Raw genomic sequence first — 25,043 nt, 5'->3', positions numbered from 1 at the left:
TTTTTTGGTCAAAATTATGTATTATCGCTTGGTAATGTGGCTGAAAGAAGGGGGTAGTTTAAAAATTCTCCTCTGTGGTGCGTTCAAGGGCAGTCTGACTTTGAAGACCTAAACGGCAGAAAAGCAAGACGCTACTAAAAGCTAAAATTCATGGGCGCGAAAGGGACGGCATGTCTCTCATCCATTACAAAGACAGCAGCAGGTCAGAGGGGTTTAGCTGATAAATTTCATTAATCAAATAATAAATAAAAGAAAAGGAATGAGCTCCCTTTGATGCACAATATATAAAAAAAGCAAGTAAAACCCGGCGGCGCATGGAGGGCAACAAGGGTGAAGTTGCCTCACCGCGCTGGGGTTAAGGTTCAGAGTGGCTGGCCTGGACCGGGTATCACCAGACAGGGACCCTACGCATTAAGTCCGTCAGCCCTTGGAGCAGGCCGCAGGGAGTAAATTGCTTACATGGAGGTGGTGACACAGGGTTGTGGGGATTTATAAACCTCAAAGCCCGTCTTGCAATGGAAACCACCAGTCCCCCACCTCCAGACACAGCCTCCACCAGGGAAGGTCTGCAGGCATGGACGGAGGCGACAAGAGGCCCAGACTGCTGCAGACTAGCCTGCCTCGGAAGACCTGCACAGACGCCAACAGGAAGAGTGACGGATTTCGAAAGGGTTCAATTATCAAGGGAGGCTATTATGATATATTTGGCTGTTGTGGGTGAGAGAGGTTTGTTCATGCAACTGAATCTTGTGTTTTTATGGCGGTTTGCACCCAATGAATTTAACTATCAGACTTTCTATCAAACATTTTTCTCATTAATGTTGATGAAGTGTCAGTCGCTGGTACGTATCAGGATCGTTTTACTGCCTGGACTGGGTCGCAGTTTGAAAACTACCTCTGGAATCTCAATCTTAAGTACTGAAGTTCATAATTGGCAAAGTAATGGACTGAGTCATTTCTCTTAAGCAAGTTATAAGTCTCTGCAAGCTGATTTTCATTCTGTATTAAAATGGAAACCATTGGCTGCCTGGGAGACGGAAAATAAATCTAAAAAAGTATATTGCAATCTTTGGAAAACAGTCATGCATACATGATTTTAAGTTTAGAAACTCAAACATTTAAACCCACCGGTGCTGTCCCTTAATGTGTTTTACAATCAAATGGTATTTCCCCTTGTGTTGTAAGTCTATTCCTGTATTTTCCACTGAACACTTGCAGACGCTGGACAGCCTGTTCAGGCCTCTGGAGGTATGTGGCCATTATTTGGGCTAACGAAGGAAACTGTGTGTCACAGAGTGAAGACAAAGCCCAGTGTCACAGCAATCAGACAAATGGCTGCTGGGCTCTGCAGGGCCAGACAGGGTTTGACGCCTCTGGACCAATTAGGTCTTATGAGTACAACAACATCTGGAACTCTCTGGTTCTCTTTCTTTTTCACTCTCTGTGCTATTTGCATTGCTGTCACCTTACCCTCTCTTTCACCCTCTCTCTCAGTCTTGCATCGTCTTCCTAATTCTTTCAGTTAATCCCGCTCTCGGTCTATCTCTTTTTCTTTGCCTCTCTCATTATTCAAAGCGCATCCTCCTGATCTCTCCCCTTTCCCTCCTCACAGCATCCCAAAACAAGGACAAAGTTGTAATCCATTTACTGCACCCCTGTCAACAGATTCCACCCAAATAATCCTAAAAGACTTACAACCAGGCCTAGGTACTATCAAGGGAAGGGGAGGAAAGAAGAGGCAGAATGCACCAGGGAAGGCAAGTGAGAGCCATGGAGAAAGAGGGAAGAGTGAGGAGAACATACAAGGGGAGTGGAGCAGTATAGATGGAGGGAACTTGTGTCACAGTGATTTGAGTCTTTGTCACGCAGGTGGCGCCCAGGGGTTCCCTCAGCCTGGGCAGAGAGACAAACTGGGGCCCATGTAAACCTTAAAGAGGATTAACCCTGCCGGAGCGCTTTAATGAGACCTGAAAGTGCCGGGCACCGGAGAGCCCCGCTGATTGAGCCGCGCTCGAGTCGGATCCCAACGGTCCGTCGGCCCAGTGGCCCAGCAGCGCTGCTGCAGCCCCGTGGCCTACAGCTGCCCGCTCACACTGAGCCACATCAAAGCAGCCCGTCTGGGAGAACCTCAGGATGGGAGGAAGGAGAAGGAGGGAAGGAGGGGTGGGCATGAGGGAGGTGTGAGTGCAGGAGAGGTGGGAGGAGGGTGCCTGGATGGAGGAATCCCTTATCTCCTCCTGAGAGGATGCTGCTCTGTGGTGCGAGATTGTCTGGAGCTGCCACCTGTCCCAGGCATCTTTGAAGGCAACACTAAAGCCTGTGATGGGCCTGACCTCCTTGAGCTCCCATTCTTTTATGTCTCTCTTCATTTTCTGCTTTGTTACACCCCCTCCTCCTTCCTCTCCACTCTCTCCCGCTCCTCTCTCTTCTTCTTCTTCTTACCCCTCTGTCTCACTTAGACCCTCGCACTCAGCCTCCACTCCCTTCCTCTTGCTCTTTTCTCCAGCGGTATCTTACATTTCAGCAGGCTGCTCGAAACATTTTAATTATACTGTGTTCATCAGCCTCTTCTTCGTGTAGAACAATATATACTTGTGACCCTCCAGAGACAAGAGCAAGATACGGGTTGTTGGCTGACGGGATAAGGGTGCTTATCTTTGCCACTATGTGAGAGGAATGCAAATAGAGAAAAGGAGCGATGAGATTTGGATATACGGGAAACAAACACGTAGAAAGGCAAGAAAACTCTTGATTCTCCCGCAGCGCACAGAGGTGATTATCCTACTGGAGACTACAGGGTAACTTAAGGAAGAGAGAAAAAGCTGAAGATATTGTGACTTTAACCAGATAGCTGAGGAGAAGCCCCCGTGAGCATTTAGTCTTCTTGTTTTTATAGCATAGTGCTTAATGATATTGTAGCCAGTGGGGCTTGCTGCAGTTATTCTCCTTTTGGATGGACAAGATACAACAAATCTTCCTGTTAAGCCTTCCCATCAACAAAGTGCTTTTGTTTCTACATGCCTCTGTGACTGGACTGATTAACCAATGACGTTTGAAAAGACTTTACACATGCTGACAGATGTTGCTGCAATGATACTAAGAAATGCTGAGTATTCTTCTTTGAGCATCTTCAGTTCTCTGAAAATTCTTCTTAATTCTTCTTAGCCCCTTCGCATTTAATCCTGTCATTGTTAATAAGAACTGCCATTATTCCGAGATATTCAGTTCAGCTTTGTGGTAAGAGCAGCACATGACCTTAAGATGGTATGAAAGTGCATTCTCGAAGCACTTCAAACTCTGCTTAACCCTCTTAAATCATCAAGCACTACAAAGGGGCACATGCATGTGAGAATATTGCCTATCTTACAGCATGAGATGCCTCTAATAAGCTGTATAAAAGGGGATCATCTGATTATCCCTGGTGCGCTGGACCAAGGGGCCACAGCAGAGCACAGGCCCATGTTGTTCTTTCTTGATGAAAGGAGGTGGATGGAAGGGATCCCTCTCCATTGCCTGCAGTGTGCCCCAGGCTTCTCTGTGCCGGCACACCGCTGGGGGACTACACCGTGCCACCACGCTCAAAAAGCCAATATTGAAACAATCACAAAGACAAACACTTACCCTTGAAACAGGCACGTGTCCTCTCACCCCAGGCTCTCCTCTGTACTCCCCAGTTCTTTGGGGGAGGATGTTTGAACCTGTATCCCAGCCAGTTGCCACATTTAAACCAACAAGAGACCAGAGAGCTTGTTCTTTGAATGCAGCTTCACAACAGCTCTCTGTTTAAAACTTTTCCCCCTTTTATACATACACACGCTTTGTAATTGCTTTTTTTCTTGCTCTTTTTGCAAGACATAAAGGAAAGGGTCTGTGCAGTCCATATGAACCGAGTGACCAAGCGTTGTAATTAACTGTACAGAGTCCAGGGCTATTGTTGTGTGGATCACGTTCGGTTTGATGACAGCTAGCTCACTCAGTTCAGTGGTCAGCTGCATTTTGATATAGAGGCAGACAGAATGACGCCAGGGCAGCGGCTGGCGGCTACGGCCGAGTAGACCTGAGATCAGCTCAGCGCAGCAGTTTAGAGTTTAACCTCTGTGACTGGACACCCACCACCCCCACCACACCATAAAACCCTGGGACAGGTTTCACGCCACGGCTCAGTGTTCCTGGTAGCTTTTCCAGAACACAGGGCCTATATGATCCATACTGCGGCCACCTTTGGCCGGGCTCAGACAGCGGGGTTACCAAGATACATGTGAAGGAATCCTTCGGCCAAAGGATCCATACCTCCACGGCCTCTAGCTTAGCTGGGTTGGTTTCTAAGATCAGTCAAGGACAGCAAGGCTTTGGTGTGGGGATTAGGCCCTGGAAGCCAGATCTAGGCTAAATAAAAGACCATTGAACAGATAGGCAGCAATTGCAGCTTTAAGACACTTAGCGTGTCTGTTCTGCCCCCTTCGATGACCCACTCTATCAGAGATATAGAACAGTTGCAGAAGTTATGTCACTTTGGCGCCAAAATACTTAAGAGTCGTCTCTAAAGCTCGCCAAATTTACTTTCCTCTAGCTGCCTCCCTTTCATTAAACATTCTCGGGTGTTTCAGTGCAGTTTCAACATTCGCAAGAAAGCCATTGAAAAGGGATGCGCCTTAAGTCCCTCCACGGATGTGTTTAGTCTGGCAAAGAAGAGCGAAGAGGAGACACTTTAAAGAAGAGGATTCCCTTGGAGGAAGCGGAGACGCCTCGCCAGCAAGTGGGCTCACTGTTGCTGCAGGACCACTGACCGGCTAATCAGCGCACAATGTAAACAGATGTCAGCGCCGTGCATCCCATTCACACTTCCACACAATTAAGATTTAAAAAAAAAAAAGACTCCTCCCTCATTAATCCTCATCTCAATCCTTTCTTCTTATCCCACAGCAAAGCCCCATGTATTAGCATCGTGGTAAGAAGGATATGGACTCTTATCCAGTGTTTGCCCAAGAAAAGCGGCTAAGACTCAGGCATCACCACGATTAGCTAATGCTAACAATAGGAGCAATGTTTCCTTGGTGCTTCCTCTTTTCTGCCGTGAAGTGGGTGTAAAAAAAAAAAAACAGAGTAAACACAGTCTTAGGCCAAGGACATAAGAGGAGTGGGAGAAGGCGAGTCTGGGTGAATAGCGGAGATTTACCCAGACCCCTGAAGATAAACCCCCCTTTTGCTCTCTTCTCGTTGCTCAACTCCCACACCTCCCAGAGCTTCGCCACCACGGTAACGACCCAGTGGCCAGGTGTGGGGAGGCTGCAGGTGCCATCGCATTTAGGCACATTAAGCACTGACACACACCAGCGCTAAGAGTAATCGGATTTACCTGGCTGTCTGCTGCATGGCGTGGCGCGCTGTGCAAGCACAGCACAAAGGCTTAGAGCCCCCTCTCCATCACACACACGCACACCTGGGATGAATTTAGGAGGTGACAAAGCCCTCATAGAGAGGGGCTACCGCTAGTGGAGTAACAGTGTGTGTGTAAAAAAAAAGTGTGTGCTTGATTGTGTATGGAACCAGAAACCAGAACAGGAGCCAGTGGCTTTTTTACACCTTGTGGTGCAGGAGTGGCGACAGATGCTACAGGCTTCTGGTTCAAAGCAGCTGAGGGAGGAGGGGGGGGGCGAATCTGAGGTTTAAGGGGACCCCTTTCGTTTTGCTGACCCTCAGACCGCCAAAGCTCATGGGGATTGAGCTCTGGTACTGGGTTCAATCAGACAGAATGGGACCGCCGCCTTTAGGGACACCCCATGTCCTCAACACCTGGGGCCAGGAGGAGGTGTTTTACACAGCAATGCTCTCATCTCGGATCATAAGTCTTCCTGAGAGCAGGAAAGATCAGAGAATTGACTGAGACACATCAATGGGAAACACCAGAAGATAGACTTTGTGTTTCTAGGTAAAAACTTGGTTATTTTTCATCTTTACTGGTGTTATTTCTCTTTATAGCACTGGCAATCAATTATGTCTTTTACTGTAGTTCCTACATTCAGCGCCTATAAAAAGTATTCATCCCCATTGGAAGTTTTTCCCCTTTAATTGCTTTTCAATATTGAACCACAGTCAATATAATTTGGCTTTTTGGGCCGAAATTTTACAAAAAAAAACTATTTTATGTCAAAGTGAAACCAGATTTCTACACAGTATTCCCCAGGAATTAAAAAATCTGAAACATAAAATAAGTGTTTGCTCATATTCACCCCCTTGAAGTCAGTATTTAGTAGATAAGATGCACCTTTGGTCATAATTACAGCATTGAACTTAAATCGATAGGTCAGCTTTGCACATCTGGACACTGCTATTTTACCTCATTTCTTCTTTGCAAAACTGTTAGATTGTAAGAGAATCTTGAGTAAACAGCCAATTTTAAGTCCAGCTACAAGTTGTGTAGGATTAAGGTGAACTAAAAATGAATTAATGTTGAAAAGCAAGCCACGGGGAAAACTTTTTATAGGCACTGTACCTGCTCAGATGTTTAAGTTGGCATATCATTTTGTCGTGCCAGTCAGAATTTTCCAAGGACAAAGGTAGGGCTGATTAATTGAGGAAAAGTATCTAATTGAGTTTCTTTTGACAGATTTTGCTTTTTGATATGCAAGTTTTTTAAGTCAAGCTATCAGATATCATCAAATGGGTCACTTTCACACTTTCACACAAGGACGATGGCATGAATTTGTAAAACCACTGACATAAAGTTTAAACTTTGGGACGGACACACTGTTTAATGTCTGTCCTAAACTGCAGGCTTTGCAATTTGCATATTGCATTGTTTCAAATTTCATGTCAAGTTGTTTGTTCTAGAAATAAAAAACAAAAAACTTGAAGACATTCAATTCACAGTGATATCCAAAAAGAAAAAAAAGGCAAATCCTTGTACTTAAGAAGCTTAAAGTGGTACATGTCTGGCACTTTCACTGTCGAAGGAGAATAAAATCTATGCATCACGCCTATAGCTTCCCAGCAAGCATCACTTGCATCACGTTGCTCTCCTTCTACGCTGCTTCATATGATTGCAGTCATCCAGCCTCTTGATTCCCGCCGCACAAAGAAAAGCCTCTTGAAGCTCTACGGCCCTTTTGACTTTTCCTGCTGCTTTTGAACTCTCCATTTCAGACTGTGACTTTTCCACATGACCCCAAGCCTCACGAGTGACCCCCACCCTCTCCTCCTCCCCCTCCTCCTCCTCCTCCTCTGCCTCCGCCTCCTCCTCCTCCTCCTCCCACCCCAAAGGCTTCAGTGGTCTGGAACCACCAGAGCTCCTTCACACATACCCACACACATACATAAAATGAGAAGTGGCAGTGTTGCTGAGTTAGGTCAGGATGTAATGGGCAGTAATGTTCTGCCCTCGAGGGTCCTGTCCACGGCACCGTTGCCTGCTTTTAAGTAACCTTTCCCTTAAAGAGGCACCTTGGTGATTCTCAGGCACCCAAGCACGAGGGAGAGGTGGCTAATGAAGTGGCTGAATAAATAGAGTTACAGTATAAGGTTGGGGTCCACTGGACTTTTCATTACTGCCACTGGATTAAATCCTTCTGTCCCACTCTGTCTATCCCAATTGAGTGCCAATATAACCACACTAAACAAGCCATCACATCAAATCCTTGTCTGCAGGCAAAGTCCTGGCTACAGTGGCCGCCAAATTAACCCCCTAATCAGCCTCTTACTCCCCAAACATCTATCTCCTGTACCCTCTTTCCACATACAGCCCCACTTCCATCTAACTACTACTGTCTATCTGACCTTTTGTTTCAAATTATCTTCCCTATCTCACTCAAGCCACAGCTCTTCCTTCACCTCAATCTCCTGGGCTTCATCTCTGTTAGTCTCTCTCTCTCTCTCGTTCTCTCTCCTTCTGTCTTTCTCTCACACAGTCTCCGAGTCCCAGAGAGAGAGAGAGAGGCAGAGTAGGGGGTGGTGAGGTTTGACTCGGCACTGCTTTGGGGCTTTGAAGTGTGTGCTGATGAGAGAAAGCGGAGTACTGTGTTCAGACAGGCCCCTAATGAGGGAATTAAGAAGCCGCGCTGGCCGTTCCCCATACTAACTTCCCAGGCACAAAACAAGACAAGCGTGCGTGCATGTGTTCACAAGTGTGTGTCTGCATGTGTGCGTAAGAGAAGGGCTAATCTGTCAGACTTAATCAAGCATCTGGCAGTGCTGCCTCTCACCTACAGTAAAGAGGCAAACTTGAACCTCAGCATTTAGGGGCGGCACAAATATGTCCTTGAGCTGCTTAGTTTCTCAACTTTATAAGTGTTTGTGGCTCGTGGAGTTACAATTAGGGATAGACAGATTGTCGGCCTGAGCGATTATCATGGCCGATAGTTGGCATTTTTCCGATTATCAGTATTTGTATTTTTTATTGACAAATTATTGCTAAAATAAATGCTTTACTTCAGGACTGATGCAGCCACCGTTTTCTGTCTGTAGTCACTATATGGTCTCAGAAGTGTCTCTCAAGCAGAGACTGCATGCTTTCATAGTGGCTAAGGCGATGCTAACGGCTGAGTTAGAAGGCCGCCACAAAGTATCCTGAAACAGAGTCTGGAAAACAGTTATTCATGATGCTTTACTATTTGGACCTTAGTGAAAGTGACACAACAGTGCAAGGTTAAGGTGCCGACTGCTTGCTCAGAGGGAGTCCAAAGGCAACTTTGGACTGTTGAGTTCTCTGTTTAAATTCGTATGGTCTTCATCTTGCTATGTTAAGTGCTGTGAGATGACATGTTGTTAAACTGCGCTATACAAATGAATTGAATTGAATTGAAAGTAGGAAAGCAGCACAGCCGATGCAACTACAGGAGACAAACTGATCAATCGCAGTTGATCCCACATAAACAAAGGAAAGCGTCCTAATTGAGTCACTCCTATTTCTATTTTACACGTTTCATTATAGGCACCCTTCTTAATGAAGAAGCCTCGTTAAGAATGACAGGTTGGTAAAACATTACATTTAACGTTCATCGACTTCAAATATCAGTTATCGGCCTTTCTTGATGGCCAATACTCAGGTCTAAAATATCAGTCGATCCCTACTTACGATAGTGCGAATCTAAGTAGCCATTGCGGGGGTCCATCGCGAACAGCGTGCCTCGATACGGCAGGGCATGGTCGGCCAGATGGGGCAGGGAACCGTGCAGCTCCTTCTTGAGCAGCGAAGGCCTCTCCTCCGTGGAGGTGGACGGCTCCTCGTTCACGCTCCTGTCGGGGCCGCCGGCCGTCGGGGCCTGGGAGCTGATGGCATTGCGCCTCTCGCGGTGGTAAGGCGTGCCTGAACTCTCGTCCTCTGCCAAGAGAAAAAAAAAAAAAACAGAAACCTGATGTTAAAACAATATGATATTTTATTTTTTAGTTGCGAGCAGCAGGTGCATTGGGTGAGGAAGTCTGTTCACGTAGAGGGAAGCAGGTAGAGGGAGGAGCAGGAGATCAGTTTTGCACAACTAAAACATACTGGGCATTATAGGTGTAAATCTGCCTTCCGCCGTGCCAGCTCAGAGGCAGAAAGTGTGTGAGGAAACAGGCGCTGTGGATGAAAATATCCCGACTTCTTAATTTCATAAAGCTGCAAAAACGTATGTTCTTAAATTCAGCTCTGTCTGTTCTTTTTACACAGAAATGGATTCCCATGGAGGAGGCAACACAGGCTTTCTGCCCGCATTCCAAGCTGCCCATTAACAAGCGGCATGGGCTGTATCAACCCCACCCTCCTTCATTCTCTTTTTTTTTTTCTCCCCCCCCTACTCCCACCCCTCAACTCTCTCTGTTCTCAAACTAAATCTTTCTCTCTTTCTCTGTCTGAGGGGAAAATTAGGAGGAGCGGGGCCTCGGGAGAAAAAAGCTCCTCGGCGTGCTGCGTACAGGGGATAAATGTGGAGTTGAGTTCAAGGGCTGAGCTCCAGCAGAAAGACGCGACCTCTGACCCCTCGGCGCTGACCTCTGAACCGACGTGCACGAGGGTCAGCTCGCCTTCTGACCCGGTATTAGTCTCTTCTGTAGCACGACACCATATAGAGTCAGAAAGTGGCACAGCAGGTTCTGTTTCATTTTCAAATTTCAACAAGATAAATGATAAAGTGTTTCATTTTCTGCAACCAGATGGATTTCATTTTGTAGAGGGAAAGATAGAAATGGGATACTTATGTTGACTGCACTGTTTGTCACAGCAACCACTTCTGTACAATGATTGGTAACATGTTACTTGGATTTGCAGATCATTGTACACTTAAGGTAATGTTATATGGACCATCTGATGTGGGCAGTGTATATTTATGGCTTTGGACCACATTTTTACTTTCATATACTGGTTGAAATTTCATACCTGGTGCACTCTGGAAAGAGTGACCTAAGCTGAGTTGATTCCAGATAATCTACTTTTTTTAAAAAAAGCAGATAATCACTTGATTTTGGCCACGTTGTTTAAGCATTACTTCAAAATGAGAATCAATGTTTGTTTTAACACAAATAATCGTATCTAGATGGGTAAAAATATTTAGTAGTTTTCAGGTAAAACCCCTGATTTTCTGCCCACAGCGACGTTCTTCAACTCCAGCTTTCTGTGCCTGGTCTCCACATTCAGCCCCGGTTTATATGCAATTATTATTATTATTATTGTGATTTCACCATTGAGTGTGCTGGTCATCACTACACTCCACTGTTCTTTCTCGTATTCATGTCGCTCACTGAGAAACTGGCAAAATGCCGTTGCGTCGGCGCCAAAGGTTCTGTAGTATTAGCAGCCTGGCGGTGTGAGCGGCTCCCCCACTACGCACTGCAACCCAACAGCATCCAACTGCCAATTAGGAACAGAGGAGAGGGCCAGATTAAAGAGCGCTACCTTGAGCGGCGAAGAGGGCCGCCATAGTGCTGCACCACTTCACAGAAGAAGAGAAGCGATCAGAAAGGAGGAGGTTAAGAGAGAGAAACAGAAAGAGAGAATGAGATTGAGAGAAGGCGAAGAGAGAGAGCGCGCAGGAGGAGCAACCCGAGGGTCCCGCTTTTATTCCCCTCACTCTCCCACATCCATTACCTGCGTTCGGGCCAGCCGTGCCCGAGCGCAGCACTGGCAGCGGATTCAAGGATTCTTAACGCGGAACTGACAGCCAGAGAGGCAAGTCGCTCTCATCCGCAGGAAATGACAGTGTCAGTTATGATATAAGTATTTAATCCTATACTGCACAGCCAGTGATCTTATTAAGGGAATAATGCAACTTATACGGTTAAAGCTGGATTAATAGGTCTGCGCTTGCAAAGCGCAATATTAACATAAAGGGATTTCAGAATTGGGTTCATCTCCTGACATGGATTGAGGAAGACTGTAAACTATGCAGGGAGCAAGCACAGCTAAGGGTAGAGCATGTAGCTGTGTGTAGCACAGGCTCCCACTGTGTACGCTCAGCTCCTTCACATCCAGAAAATCTAGCATTACATCTGGGAAGGAAAAAACTGTCTACATATTTATGAGCTCATTTTCTTACTTTCATACAGATACTTGATGTTTCATAAATAGATTCATCACTGGGGCCTTAGAAAGGGTAGCTTTGACTTGCGAAAAACTACAAGTCTGAACTGCTTACTTTTACAGAAAAATATACTCCACGCTGCTGTTTGTTGGCTTTTTTTAATTTGTCCTGTTCAGTCCGTCTCCCCATCTTTCTTGTTTTTCTTTCCGAGTGACCCCCACTGCTATTCAGATATGTCTCTCTCCTCCAAGGCAGGTCAAGCGACTAATAGTTCAATCACGGCACTGTCACACTCCCGCCATCCCCCTCCAGTCACCCTGGAAATCCCAGAGGGGTGTGGGGGGGTTCATCATTCTACCATATACCACCTTAAGGGGCTTCATTACTTCAATTCATAGGACCTTAAATGGTTAAACAAACACTCTGCAGCACAAGGGTCAATTGACTCCTTGACTTCTCAGTGGAAGAGAGCGAGTTTCAAGTTTTTCTTGTGTTGCTGTTCGTACCTGCTGCTGGAAACTTTCTTGTATCCTTATAACACTTTGAGTATCTGTCAAAAAACGGGCTAATGAAGACAGAGCAGACACAGGTAAACACATGCAACTTTGAAAAGTTCAACTCTCCTCCAACTCTGACCATCCGCCCAACAGACCCTTTCCCTTTTTCCCTCCCTCATTTTTCATTCCTCTTTTATTTCCCCCTCTTTTCCCATGGTTGCCGCATCCAGTCCTCTACCAGTTTGCAGGTCTATTCAGCCCAACACAAAAGCAGCAGGCCGGTCCTCTGTGGACCAGAGGAAAGCATGCCTCTCAAAAAAACAGAAAAAAGAACTATCCCGCTCTCTCTCTATGGTGATTGAATTTCTTAACATCTTTTCAAAAAGCGCTTAAATGCCTGGAGGCGAGAGGAAGAAACAAGCTAATGGTGGATGGGGAGCACTGAACAAATTTCAGAGCCCTTTCCTGCTCGCGTTTGAGGTTGAAAGCGAGCTCCTGCCTTTCAAGTTTCAAAGTCCTCCTTCCTCCCGCAGTGTCACTGAAGGATTTGAAAAGAAGGTAATTGTGCTCACTGCCGTCCTGATCAGAGCACACGCCCCAGCTCTAGTATTTCAGGAGCTTTCTCTGCCACTATAATGGTACCTGGTGCTCCATTCCTGCATTCTTCCTCCCTTACTACTCTTTCTCCTCTCTCTCTGACCCTCGACAAATGCATTCTCTATTGCTCTCTCCCTCACTTGGTTCCTATCCTTCTTTCACCCCCAGCAAGCCACTCATTAAATCCTAAAACCCAGGTTTCTCCCTCTCTTTTTTTTTCTGCTTGTCTGGGGTCTCTATTGTAAGATTCTGCTTCAAATACCTTTGGAGAAAACCCCTATGCATGGCCTTTAATATGGCGGTATAAAAGAGAGCGTGGATGCAATGACAAAATGAAATTTTGAAAGAGATAATGAGATATGGAGTGGGGCCAACACCTCTGAGAGCTGGGCGCCGGGACAAGGGAGGGGGGCTAAAGTTAAGGGTGCCCAGGCAATTCAAAGCGATGGAAAGTGAAACAAAACCCTTGGCTTGTTGTTTTTGAAGGCATTTTCTAGAGGTAGAGGTTAGGAACAAGGATTGTTGTTCCTCCGCATGCCAATCTGTCCTTGACTCTCAAGCATCTGATTTGCCTTCCAGCCTGAACTCAGTCAAACAGAGTCTCCAAAGCCGGGACATGCAGGGGTGCACAAAGGGCCATTGCACGCTGCAGTTCTTCCCCCCCTTCGTTTTTCTAAAAAGCCTAAAAAAAAAAAATCAGAGGAGGTGTTGTTGTACCTCTGAGCCAGATATATGCTGTATTCCACCTTCTAACTTCTCAAAGCACTGTTGTCAGTGGCACAAACAGGTTTTGGCTGGGGAGCACATGGAGAGTGAACAAGGAGGAGAGGAGTGGAGGATATACGGTGAAATCACAAAACACTTCTTCAAAGCTCCTCTCCTCCTGTGCAATAATCTCTTGCTCCTTTTTTCTTTCTCTTGCAAATCAACTCCCGGGAAAGACTCAAGACTCCCCAATTAACAATGAGAGGGGGAAGAAAAATTCCAGCAGCTGGCTAGAGTTTAATAAGAGCACCTCTCCAAGCGGCTTAGGCTTATGTACCTGATTCACCGGCCCTGGCATTGGCGCTAAAGACAGAGGGAATCATTCACGATTAGCGCAGGCTGAAATACGAGCGAGAGAGAGACCGCTCAAACTCAACAACAGGAGCACGGGGGGATTACTGCAATTGTGTGAGGTATTTTTCTGATCAACTTCTTAGCTGATAGGCTCAGTGCCACAAGAAGCTTGGTGCCTTCTCCACAACGGAGTTCAGTTATGCATTATGTGAAGGTTACTGAGTCCTAATGGAGCCTCCCGTATCCGCCTCAAAAGGGTGACTTTCGAGCATCTTCCTGACAAATAATCTAAATGTCAAAAGGCAGAATGAGGTCATTACTGTGATATCTGTGGGCAGGATAGTTTGCATTCTCCAGTCAAAATATCCGTCAGGGCTCTGGAGAACTTCAGCAAATATAAAGTTCACTCCCTCTAACTTTGCACTCATGTTTGATTCTGTCTCTGCAGAGTGAATCCGCGGTGGTGTATTATTTAACCATCAGCGTGTGATGGATGTTTGGACGAATTGCAGGGAGAGGTCAGGATGTTCCCTCTCCTGGTTAGCAGTCTATTGTCAGCTGCTGATTTCCCACACAGCGCCCGCAAATGCCCTCTTCAATATTCATCTAGGCAAATTCGACGACTCCCACATCTCAATTTGGCTCTCGGCAGCCTGAGCCCCAACCCCCTGCTCCACAACCTGCAGTCCCAGCCTGCTCTCTGCCGCCGGGGGTCTGCTGGGACGCACCCAGTGCTCAGCATCTCTGAGTCCCAGCCTCCAGGCCCCGGGGCTGGGGAGGGGCAAATCAAAGCCTGCTTGGCTCCTTCCTCCTTCCCCGCGCTCACCTCAAATCAGCCTCACAGCAGGGTTGTGTCGTGCCAAGCCTCCGCCTGCCCCCAGCTACCCCTTATTCACCCATTAGGGGCACAGCCCCACCATAGAGCAGCCCGAAACCCCACTACCATTTCATCAGGGCCACATTGTGAGGATGCAATGAGCATTGCAGGGAGAGAGCTGAAAGCCCTGACTCCAAAATGCACACTGATGCGTTTTTGACCACGGATAGTTATGGCTTTTAAGGTTTTTCACTCAAAGGGCATCTTGGCCTGCATTCTTTGAGGAATCAAACGCCAAGAGATGCATTTGATCAAGGCTTCAAAGCAAAAGATGCCATTTAGTGCTCTGATTGGCTTATAGACTGTATTAGCATTGCTTCAGACAGTCACAAGCCCGCTATCACCAGCCATAACCTGTTAGTCACTTATAATGTCCTCTGTAACAATGTAAAATGATTGTGTGCTAGGGCAGACTGGGGCAGAATCATGTCCGTGTGGGATAGTGGTTCTTCTAGGGTGAATCTGGGCACGCTGCCCACCAGACCGGAGTGGGCCAGCTTTCCACTGGGCCTCAACACTGGAATCCCACTTCTGACACCAGAGTGATCCGGACCAAGTCTGTGGCACTCAGATTAGGAACGGCTCGCCAAGAGAAATGGATATCCAGCCAAAGCAAAGAAACACAGAGCCAACAGTTTGGATAAAATAGAAAAAATAATACAGCAATTTCAAGCACATCAAATATGATCCAAAATGCCACTGTGGATGTTTCCCACCTTATACTGCAGAATGAAATCGTAACTTTTAATAGGTCAAACTTAACATCCGTGCTACGATCCGAATGGTCTTGTTTAAACTGGAACTACACACTCACACGTTGGGCTACATGTGTTTAAGTGCATTTTAGTGCACCACATTGAGACATGGGCCCTCCATTAAGATAGTTTTCCAGCACTAACTAGGAGTTGGATAATTAGACACTTCAAAGGCACCTGCCCGCCGTCCCCAGGGAGGCAGGAATCACCGCCCCACGCCCCGTTTAAAAGCATGTTAACTCGTATCTGAGGCTAGCAGGCTAATTTAACTTTTGACATTTGATATCTAAGGAATGAGAGGGATCAGCCATTTAGCTGGAACAGGATTACCCCCCCGCACATCCCCCTCCTCCTCCCCTTCAACCCCCCAAACCCCCCCCCCCTCTTCCACCAGTCAGGCCGGATTCATTAATTTTCCTGCTGCTAAGCACTTTATCAATGACTGGTGAACGTCTAAGTCCAGAGTGGACTCTCTGCCTCTCTCTTCCATGGTGATTAAGCCTGTGGATGTTCAGATCTGTCTGTCTAATTCGCTGCCTGCTCTGTTGCCGCTGATCGCTGCTCACACCTGCTCGGCAAAACAGAGACGAAACTTCTGAGTTTGAGAGTCCACAAGTGTGAAAACTGCGACTAGAAAAAACATTTCCGGGTCATTTTCGTTGAAAATAGCTGATATTCTTCATTCTGTCTCAGTCGGTGAAGAACAAAACTCAGTATCTCTGGAAACACCTTGTAAGGTGGTTCATCTACTCTCCCCTCCTGCTGTCTGTGATCTCTTGCCACAGTCATCTCAGCTTCTTATTTTTCTGTGTATGTTGACCTACAACTGATGGGATGAACTTGAAACTGGTCACTGACCTTCTGAGTCCTGAGCAGTTTTTGGGTGTTTGTTTGTTTTTTTTCCTATGGCTCACAAAAGTTTCAGTGCATTGTATTATATAAGTCCTGCACCTGTATAGAAACAGCACAGCCATAACTAGAAGTTGAGAGAACAAAAAAAATCTTGTGTTAAGTGTAGAAAAGATCTAATGGCAAAAAAGTAAATAAATTTCAATAATAAATTTGAAATTTGTAAAAGAAAAAAAAAATGTCTCCCAGCTGCTGTGTGTAAGCTCTATTTGCAATTCAGCTAAAAAAATGTCAGAATTTTCATCACATGCTCGTTAGCCTCAGTTAGGTGAATCACAGCTTCTCGGTTGGACTGAGGACTGTAGAATTTTTTCTTTTTTATAGAACCCGGTTATTTAAAAAGGTTTGTTTTTGTTGAATTTTTTTAATGAATCATGTAGAAGTGAGTTTGACGATGTTGAGCTTAGATGTGGTTACTTTTTCGTGACCAAACTCTACATCACACATGATTCATTTAAGGAATGTGGAAAAGTTGAAAATCTGAAGATTCGTTCTGTTTTTACAAGTTCTAGCTCTGATAGCGTCATCAAGGATAACATGCCTTTCAAACCTTCAGGCAAATTGTTGGGGCTCAGAGGGTTAAAACTACCTGTTAGCTGAACCAACACTGAACCAAAACCCTGTTGAGTAACAGCAGGTCACACTTTCACCATGTAAATGTGTGTTAATTTCCTTAACAGCGCTTGAGCCAAATATATTCAAATGTAGTCAGCGATCTTTGACATTTCCCAGGTAGAGAGGTGTTGGGAGTTAATTCGCATCTATAAATCTACATTAGTCTCAGTCTAATGCATTCTGCTGAATGTCTACATTACAGGTTGAATCGGGGGCTACACATGAGTGTGACGGATCTGGGTTAAATGAACAGCATGCCTGGAGCTTTGATGCTGCAGCTGGTAATGCTTACAGTTTCTAACCCGTCACATTTGGACAGAAGGCCTTTTTACCAGGGAGCATGACAATCAGAATTCCAAACTACAAGCCAAATGCCATAAAAATAACACAACTCAACTGACTCCTGCGCTCTGCTCCCACAATGAGGGGCTGTTCTGAGCACGCATTAAGCCACCCCGAGTCAAAAAACCTTCAGTTGCTGATTGAGTCGACTTTTTTAACTTTGCAACAACATCACACGTTAGTTCGTTTTCTACAGATTTTCATCAGGACCTACAAGATGCCGGTTTGGCTCATAAAGAACCCTTTATAAACTTCCAATCTGCTGTCATCTGGTTGGGCTGCGTTTGCAACTAAATTCCACACCTGACCCTCACCTTAACCCAGCGTGTGATACCGGTGACAGCGGTCCGCTTAATAAACAGGGCGTAGCTCACCCCTCTCCACCTCAAAATACAGGTGAGTCGCGGACCGCTTCATTACAGCGTCTGCAGCGGGCAGAGAAAACCCTGCAGATTACAGGATCTGCCATGTTGGCCAAAACAGACTTAAACACTGTCTGCTGGGAAGGGGCTGGAGGTTGGAGGTGAGCGAGGGGATGAAAAGGCACAAGATTTTCTATGTGATTAGATTAATGCCTTTGTAATGCGACGGAAAGCGCAATGCAGGGAGAAAGTTGCAGGTCTGGACAATATACTGGACAAGCGGCTGGAACTCTTGTCTTAAATGTTTGAGGATAGATCAGACGGCGTGAGTCTGGTGTCACGGAGCTGCTACATGAAGAGGGAGTTGATATTTGAGGGGTCCAGGACTCCAGAAATAAGTTTTTGTTCGGTGCATGACATCGAAGGAGAACTAGGGCATAGAACATCCAATCAACAAGCTTAAAATGATGTTTCTAACACAATTAATGAGGAGCTGAAGCTACAGATTGCACTTTGAAGGCCTGTTTAACAGTTAAAAGCAGTTTACTTCCAGATTCTAGGTACACTTTCCATTTCCGAAGTTTCAACAACAGAGCAATGATACCTCCAGCAGTAGCCACCAACAGTCGTGGGTACAAAAATATTCAGGAGAGTTTATGACATCAGACAGAAAGAAGCAAAGTTCTAATATTAACAAACAATCAAATAACCATTTAATATGGTGCACCTTGAGGTTTTCTTTTGAAGAATGTTGGGGGATATTCATATAAGAAAGGTTCAAATTAGGGCTGCACAATATTGGAAAAAACTGACCATACAAATTTTCCTTACATGACTGGATGTAATATAAAATATATATATAGTAGGGCAGTGTATCTGCATAGAATTGTTTTATTTTTTCTTGGAAAATTTTTTACTTTGAAGACTTTTTTGACTGCAAAATGTTTGGGGCATTTCTTATATGGTGCAACACTGGTAAAAGCATCCAGATTAGTTGGTTTTTTGCTTTTGATGGCATTCAGATTTAACTTTGTGGTGCTGATTTAAAAAGTCAAACAAGTCGCGCTGCCTCGTGTGAGAGCAAAAACTGCAAGACAGAGTACCTGTTTTTGGTCAGTGTCATCTTTTGTGTTTGTTTTTGCAAGTAAACCCTCTTTTTTGTGTGTGTTTCTCTTCTGTTCCTCTCTAATTTTGCCATGCACATGTGAAGGCTGCATGTCAACAAACTGTGTCTTGTAAATAAAGGTTGAAAAAAAGCGCTTACACCGGAGTAAACAATGTTCTATCTGACAGACTTCTCTTGCAGATTAGTCATGGAAAATGAGAACTGTGCGAGTGTGGCGTGTTTTAATTTGCCTTACTTCACACTGCGCTTCTTGCAATATGACTATTGTGCACATCGCATATTGTGCAACCCTCTACAACCCTACTTCAAAATGCAGTTTTACAAACGTACATCTGGAATAAGCATGTTTGCCCACGTAGTTACTTCATAAGAAAGTTTAAACGAACAATGTGGATTTCTAATCAAACCAGCAGAATGACAATTAATAGGACATGGTGTTAGTTTTACTGATCAAAAGCAGATATTTCTTAATAAACATTCCAAACATGGGACGCATTCCTTTATCCAACCACATATAATGTACCAGATCATTGTCTTAACCTTTTCAACCCTCAATTTTCCCCTCATCGTACCCCCTGCTTCAACACGCTGTCCATTTTCCTCACTTACTTTTTTCCCTCCCGTTGCTGTCCCCCCCCTCCTTCAGTAATAAGCTCCCCTCATGTATGACCTCTCCTGTCACTCCCACCAGTGGAATCCTCCGCCCTCGCCTCCTTCTCTAATCTCCGCTTTACTTTTCCATTAATCCCACATTGGGCACGAGGACGGCCGCCGCAGCTCAGCTGACATGTTGCCTTCATAATCTGGTGTTTTTACAGGAATGAATCACAGAGATGGAAGGGGAGCGGTGTTTAAAATTCATTCAAGTTAAGAAAAAAAAGAAAAAAAAAACTTGGATGCTCACTTTGGTATTCACCTGTAGCCTGTTGCATTCCTCTCAGTCTGCATCCCACCTCATGCATCTCATTCTGGCTTTTCTTCGCGTCTCCTAAACACACTCCCGGCTTCCTCTTCACACCCCACGCTCTCAGAGGTCTTCTCCCAGTTCCCATGTCTTTCCCAAATCTCCTCAATCTCTCCTCATCCCTTTTCCCGCACATTCCCTCCCTCCCTCCCTCCATCCCCTACCTCCCTACATCCATCCTTCTCCCTCCCTCCCCTCTAAAACTTCGAGCCGCAGTGGGACTGTTGGACTCATGCAGCCCCATGCTGAGCTGCTCCAGAGCCAAGCCAGAACAAAGAGCCCATTGAGCCGAGCAGAGACATAATGTGGGCCGCCTCTGACAGCACCGAAGATGAAGTCATGAGGTCGCCAAACAGTTAATAACGCCGGCCCATCCTCCAGCTGCACCGACACTGTGTGTGAGTGTACAGTTTGGTGGTGGTGGTGGTGGGGGGGAAGAGAAAAAAAAAAAAGTGAGAGAAAACCAGAGTGTCTGCACGCATGTATGAGCGAGAATCTGCAGTGTGCGACGCGTGTGTACATATCTTACAGCATGTGGATGGATAAAAAGCTTTTAAGAGCGTAATGAGATACTCCATGACACTCAAAAATGCGTTCAATCACTTTGTAAATACCACAGAGGAAAAACAAAACCTTCTGAGAATTGCACTTTTAGTTTTGGCTCTGCTCCAGCTGCGATGAAGAACACCCACCCCACCCTGCCGCCACCCCTTTTTTTTTTTTTTTTTTTTTTCCTTCTCCTTATTGGAGTCTGTCTGGCGCAAAGTCTGACATGAGACACATCTCCGCAGGACTGGAGCTGTCGCTGCGAGGCCCACACTCCTAACATCATTAGACTCACAGCTCCAGGTGAGGTGTGTGTTTGTGTGCAAAAAAAAAAAAAAAAGCGTGCACGTGGGAGATTTGGTTGGTGCATTAATCTCGCTGCCACTGAATGGCCACGGCCTATTAAAATGCCTTTACAGGACCACTTGCTTGTCAAGAGGCCTCCGGGCTGAGCTGTGCGTGGGACATGGGGGAGGAGGAGGAGGCGAGGGGGAGGGAGGGAATGGTGAAAGACAACTATGCAATTGATTAACATTAGAAGGACTTACTCAAGTTCAAATTGCACGGCCCCTCTGCTGTAAGCTACAGACATTTGTTTCCCCGCAAGTAGAATGTTTCTTTCAAACCCTGTCTCTGCTACACATCTGAGTTCAATTCTCCGCATGCCCTCGCTCTGAAAATCAATTCCTCCTCCTCTCCTCTGCTCTTTTCCTCCAGCTCTGCGAACAGACCAGGGCGAGGGGATTACACTGTCCCTCCCCAGATCCAAGCAAGACAACAAATGGTTCTTATCAACTGACACCCCCCTGCCATCCAGGAAGAAGAAGAAGAAGAGGCAGAAAAACTGGCCAAGCCGCTTCGGCACGGATGTGTTTCTGGGCTCCGTCTGCCAATCGTGGCAACTCTTTTCACACTTAAAGCCTGAGCTATTTACGAGAGCCCTGGGAGAATACGTGCACAGTACCGGAGGGTGGGAAGAACGGAGGGGAGAGAGTTGCTGCTTCTCAACCTCTGCTTCTAATCAATCACCAGAAATCACTGCCATGGTTTATGGCCTTTGATCCTAGCTCCTCTTTCGCACTGCGAGGGAGAGAGTCGGGGCGGTGCGAGGGGAGGGGGAGCAAAGGGAGAGGGGTGAGAGTCAAGGCCCAGGGGGTGTGGAGGTCAGGGGAGAGAGATTAGGGGCTATGGGGGCCCTTTTACTCCCTCAAATCTGAAAGCATGTCTTGATTTAATCCAGCGAGTTTTTTTGACCAGAGAGCAGTAACTGGCCCGAAATATACAACCTGCTTCGGACGAAAAACATAAATTTCAAACTCAAAGCAGCGATACGAACGCAGTCAAATAGTTGCGGGTGTTTTAACTGGACATCAGCCTACATTCAGAAAGGCATTTTTATGGGACTGAAGTGCAGCACAGTAAGTTTGCTGTCTCTTTAAAACTACAATGTGAACAAGTTTTTTTTTTTAAGCTGTCTATTTTTATCTTACCTTCTTCACGAATGATTTAGGTAGCAAATGCCAATGCATGTCAGAAAGAAAGATGTCCTCCTAATACTATACAGTCTTTTTCTGGCTTTCCTTTCATTTGAGGCATTTCCTTGATTCAGTTTTGTTGCTTTTTTTCATGATGCATGTGATTATGCGAATTGTTTTTGTGTCATTTTTTAGCTTTTTTTGTCAAACAAAGAACCAAAACCCACAACTTATTCACAAGCAGTTGCATGATAACTGAACAACTAATGATGCAGCTGCTTTAATATGCACAGTGTATCTTTATGTAAATAAAATTGCACACAGAATCCAAAAGAGAGGGAAGTTCACAGGAAGGATCTGTCTTTCTCCATGCACATGTCATCCCTTCATAAAATCCAACCCTGGTGGTAAGGCCACTGGTTGCTACTTCATCCTCTAAGTCCCATTCAGCAAGAACCCAACTGTGGTGAGGAGGAGAGAGCGAGCAAACAAAACAGGGAGGACGCGGAGAAGAACACACCACAATAAATCCTCCTGGCAGGGTCAGGACACTCCTGCTTTGTTCCTCCTGGCAGGAGGGAGGCCACTGATGCCTACCGACAAATGGACAGAATGGTAGAATAATCAACTGCTGTTTCCCCACTTTATTGGTTTATGAGTTTATGGGGCCCTCGGTCGCCCCTGAGCCTCTGCCTCCGAGGGAGAGGAGCAGATCCAGCAGGGTGAGGCTGGTCGATGTGCTCCCATCCTCTCTGTCACTGCGAGCTGATTTGTCCTTAAGAGGCTGGCCAGTGCTTCAGAGACTTGTCTCTGACCCGGGTGACCTCTGACTCCGAGGCCTTTCTGGTTCTCAGCGTGTCAGTGAGAATGACCTCAGGTTCCTTTAAGGAGCCATTGTGATGGTCAGCATGAACTCTCACAACATATTAGAATTAAAAAACTAAGACTGAGATGTCAAATTTAGAGTGCGACCTGTACAAGTACATAGCATGAAATCCGACTCCCTTCTATAGAAACATAATTATGTATAGAAGCAGAGGGACTCGAAAATATTGTCTGTTTAGTGTGACACACTTATAATGCCAGAAATCTTTTTTTTTATTAAACAAAAATGAAAAAAACAAACAGAATCAACATGCACATCACTTTCCAAGTGCCCACAAGTGTTACCAATACTTGGGAAAAAAAAGAAATGGTGGCTCTACATACTACAGATATTTTACTACTTTCACATTTTTGATTGACTTCCATATTTTTCTTCTATTTGTTGTGTGAATACATCTGGCAGTTCAGCTGAAAATCCTTGAATTTTTGGCATGTGAATGTCACATTTGAGTCAACAATGGCCTCATGGCTTCACCAATAAGTGTAGATATATTTTTACAGAACCTGGTTCGAGCAAGAAGTTTACTTTTGGTGGATTTTTTTTAATGAGATATGTAAAATTAAGAGATTTTGATTAAATATAGTAACTTTAAGCTTAGATTTGGTAAACTTTTGTGACAGGGAGTGATTTCATAGATGAGTAGTTCAAGGACTGTCGTTACGTACAAATGGTGTAGTAGATTATGTTGCCAAACTTACTCAGAAGAAATAATGGAACAACTTTCTGGTTCAGATTTGATGTACCGTACTGTAGATGCACATCCACCAAGTTCTCCTGTGTAAAAAATGCTATTACTGACACTTCAAAGGGTCTCAATAAGGAGCATAAACTGTTGGCTTTTTTAGAAACTCCTCCATTTGCCAGCTGCTTCTGTTTTTTTGTCCTGTCTGATGTCAATGTGTTTCCAGGTCTTTGCAACTGCTATTGTGAGTACAACGTAGCCCCAACAGTTGGTCAGAATGGGGCGACCCAATACTCAACTGTTTAGTGCTAACACCAAATGGGCACAAATACTGAGCAGTGAGTTAGCAGATGTCCAGTTGCCCAGTTGTCTTCCCCTATAATTACTGCGTCTCCACTCTCTGTCATTAAAAGGCACAAAAATGAACATTTGGGGGGGAAAAAAAACGTTGGTTTCCCAAAATATCATGAACAAGACCTGCATTGTATTACACAGGAATTTAGTTTGAGTGCTAATTCTAAAGTTTTCATTGAGTGCAACACTTGCTACAACAAGTAGGATGAGCCCTGACTAAAAAAAAAAAAAAAGAAAAAGATGCAATTCCACTACAGCTAAATTCTGGCTGCATCTCCACAGACTCACAGAAGTCTTGAGGCAGTGGCTTATATGCATCTTCCAGCAGTGGATGAGCAGTGGGGCCCCAGCAGGCAGATCTGGGCAGGCGGAAGTCTGCCAGACAAGAGAGGCCAGGCAGGGCTGCAGTGGGCCGGGCAGCTGAGGTTCCCCTCCGCCCCGAGTAGCAGCGAGGCTAAGCTAATCCTGCGCCTCAGGCCCCCGTGAGGTGGCTCTGCCAAAGTCTGTCCCCCTGCTGCTGCAGGAAATTGCCTTCAGTGCAGAGGTCCATGAAATGGCTATGGCTCACCAGTAAAGAAGAGGCACATCCACTGTGTGTGCACATTTGCAAACTCTAATCTACAGGTAGCTTCTTTTTTTTTTTGACACATCTCATCGTGCACGACCATGAAAACAGGCACAAAGTGGTTAAATTTGCATCTCCTTTTATGCATTTCTTCGCACATAATAAGTTTTTATGTATTTCTATGTATTATGTATGTACCATACAGAGGTCTTTTGACACTAAAAGCCAGTTTTCCTGTGTGGGGTTGTGTGTCAGGCTCTATAACGCCTCCTCCATTGTGCTGTTTGACCCATGGGCCAGCCAGCGCTCCCATGAGGTCCCTTATCCCTCCATCAGTTCTCTCTCATTAGCCCCCACAGGCAGAGCCCAGAGCAGGGTAACGTGAAGGGGGCCCCTGCTTCCCTTCTCTGGTCCCCGTCAAATACATACAGCACAACACAAATACAGATGACACAGATCACCTCTGAGCTGCTGTGATCCACAAACAACTCGTGCAAGTAGTAAATAAAATAAAAAAAAAGAGCAGGTATTTTGTTGACATTTTCCCATCAGATCTACGATTGCAGAATCATTTCCAGTCAGGCGGTGGGTGTCCTTATTAATTTTGTGTATTAATTAATCATTCCTCTGTAGTTATATGGTTCATTATTTGGGGAATCGAGGGGCAAAAAAGCGGAAAGCAGAGGTGGCAGCATGAGGAGGGAGGAGGAGGCGGAGGAGGAGATGGGGCAGGACACAGCGGAGAAACAGTTGATTATGAGTCCCATCAAGTGATCAATGATTTCATTAATAAGACGGATCATGCGGCTGTCATAGCTGTGACACGGGCTGAGGGATGATCTGCTCCCAACGCTCCATTTCCCCCAAGCCTCCCTCCCTTCCTCTCTCCTCTCCCTCCCCTGTCCTTCCAATATTGCCAACGACAAGGGAACGCCAAGGAAAA

The 25,043-nt window shown here is 45.6% G+C and overlaps 1 protein-coding gene across 1 annotated transcript in view; it reads right to left on the bottom strand.

Annotated features, from left to right (window-relative positions):
• The window catches only part of gli3 (GLI family zinc finger 3), a 100,633-nt gene that overhangs the window by 54,582 nt on the left and 21,008 nt on the right, over nucleotides 1–25,043 (bottom strand). Inside the window, exon 3 of the mRNA XM_008294625.1 lies at nucleotides 9,071–9,316. Coding sequence (XP_008292847.1) covers nucleotides 9,071–9,316 — 246 coding nt within the window. The remainder of the gene's footprint in view (nucleotides 1–9,070; nucleotides 9,317–25,043) is intronic.

This window comes from Stegastes partitus, unplaced genomic scaffold (assembly GCF_000690725.1).
Source record: "Stegastes partitus isolate 25-593 unplaced genomic scaffold, Stegastes_partitus-1.0.2 Scaffold980, whole genome shotgun sequence".
NCBI lineage: Eukaryota > Metazoa > Chordata > Actinopteri > Pomacentridae > Stegastes > Stegastes partitus.
Note: the sequence above shows the minus strand (reverse complement) of the source record. Positions and strands in the feature narration are given on the sequence as shown.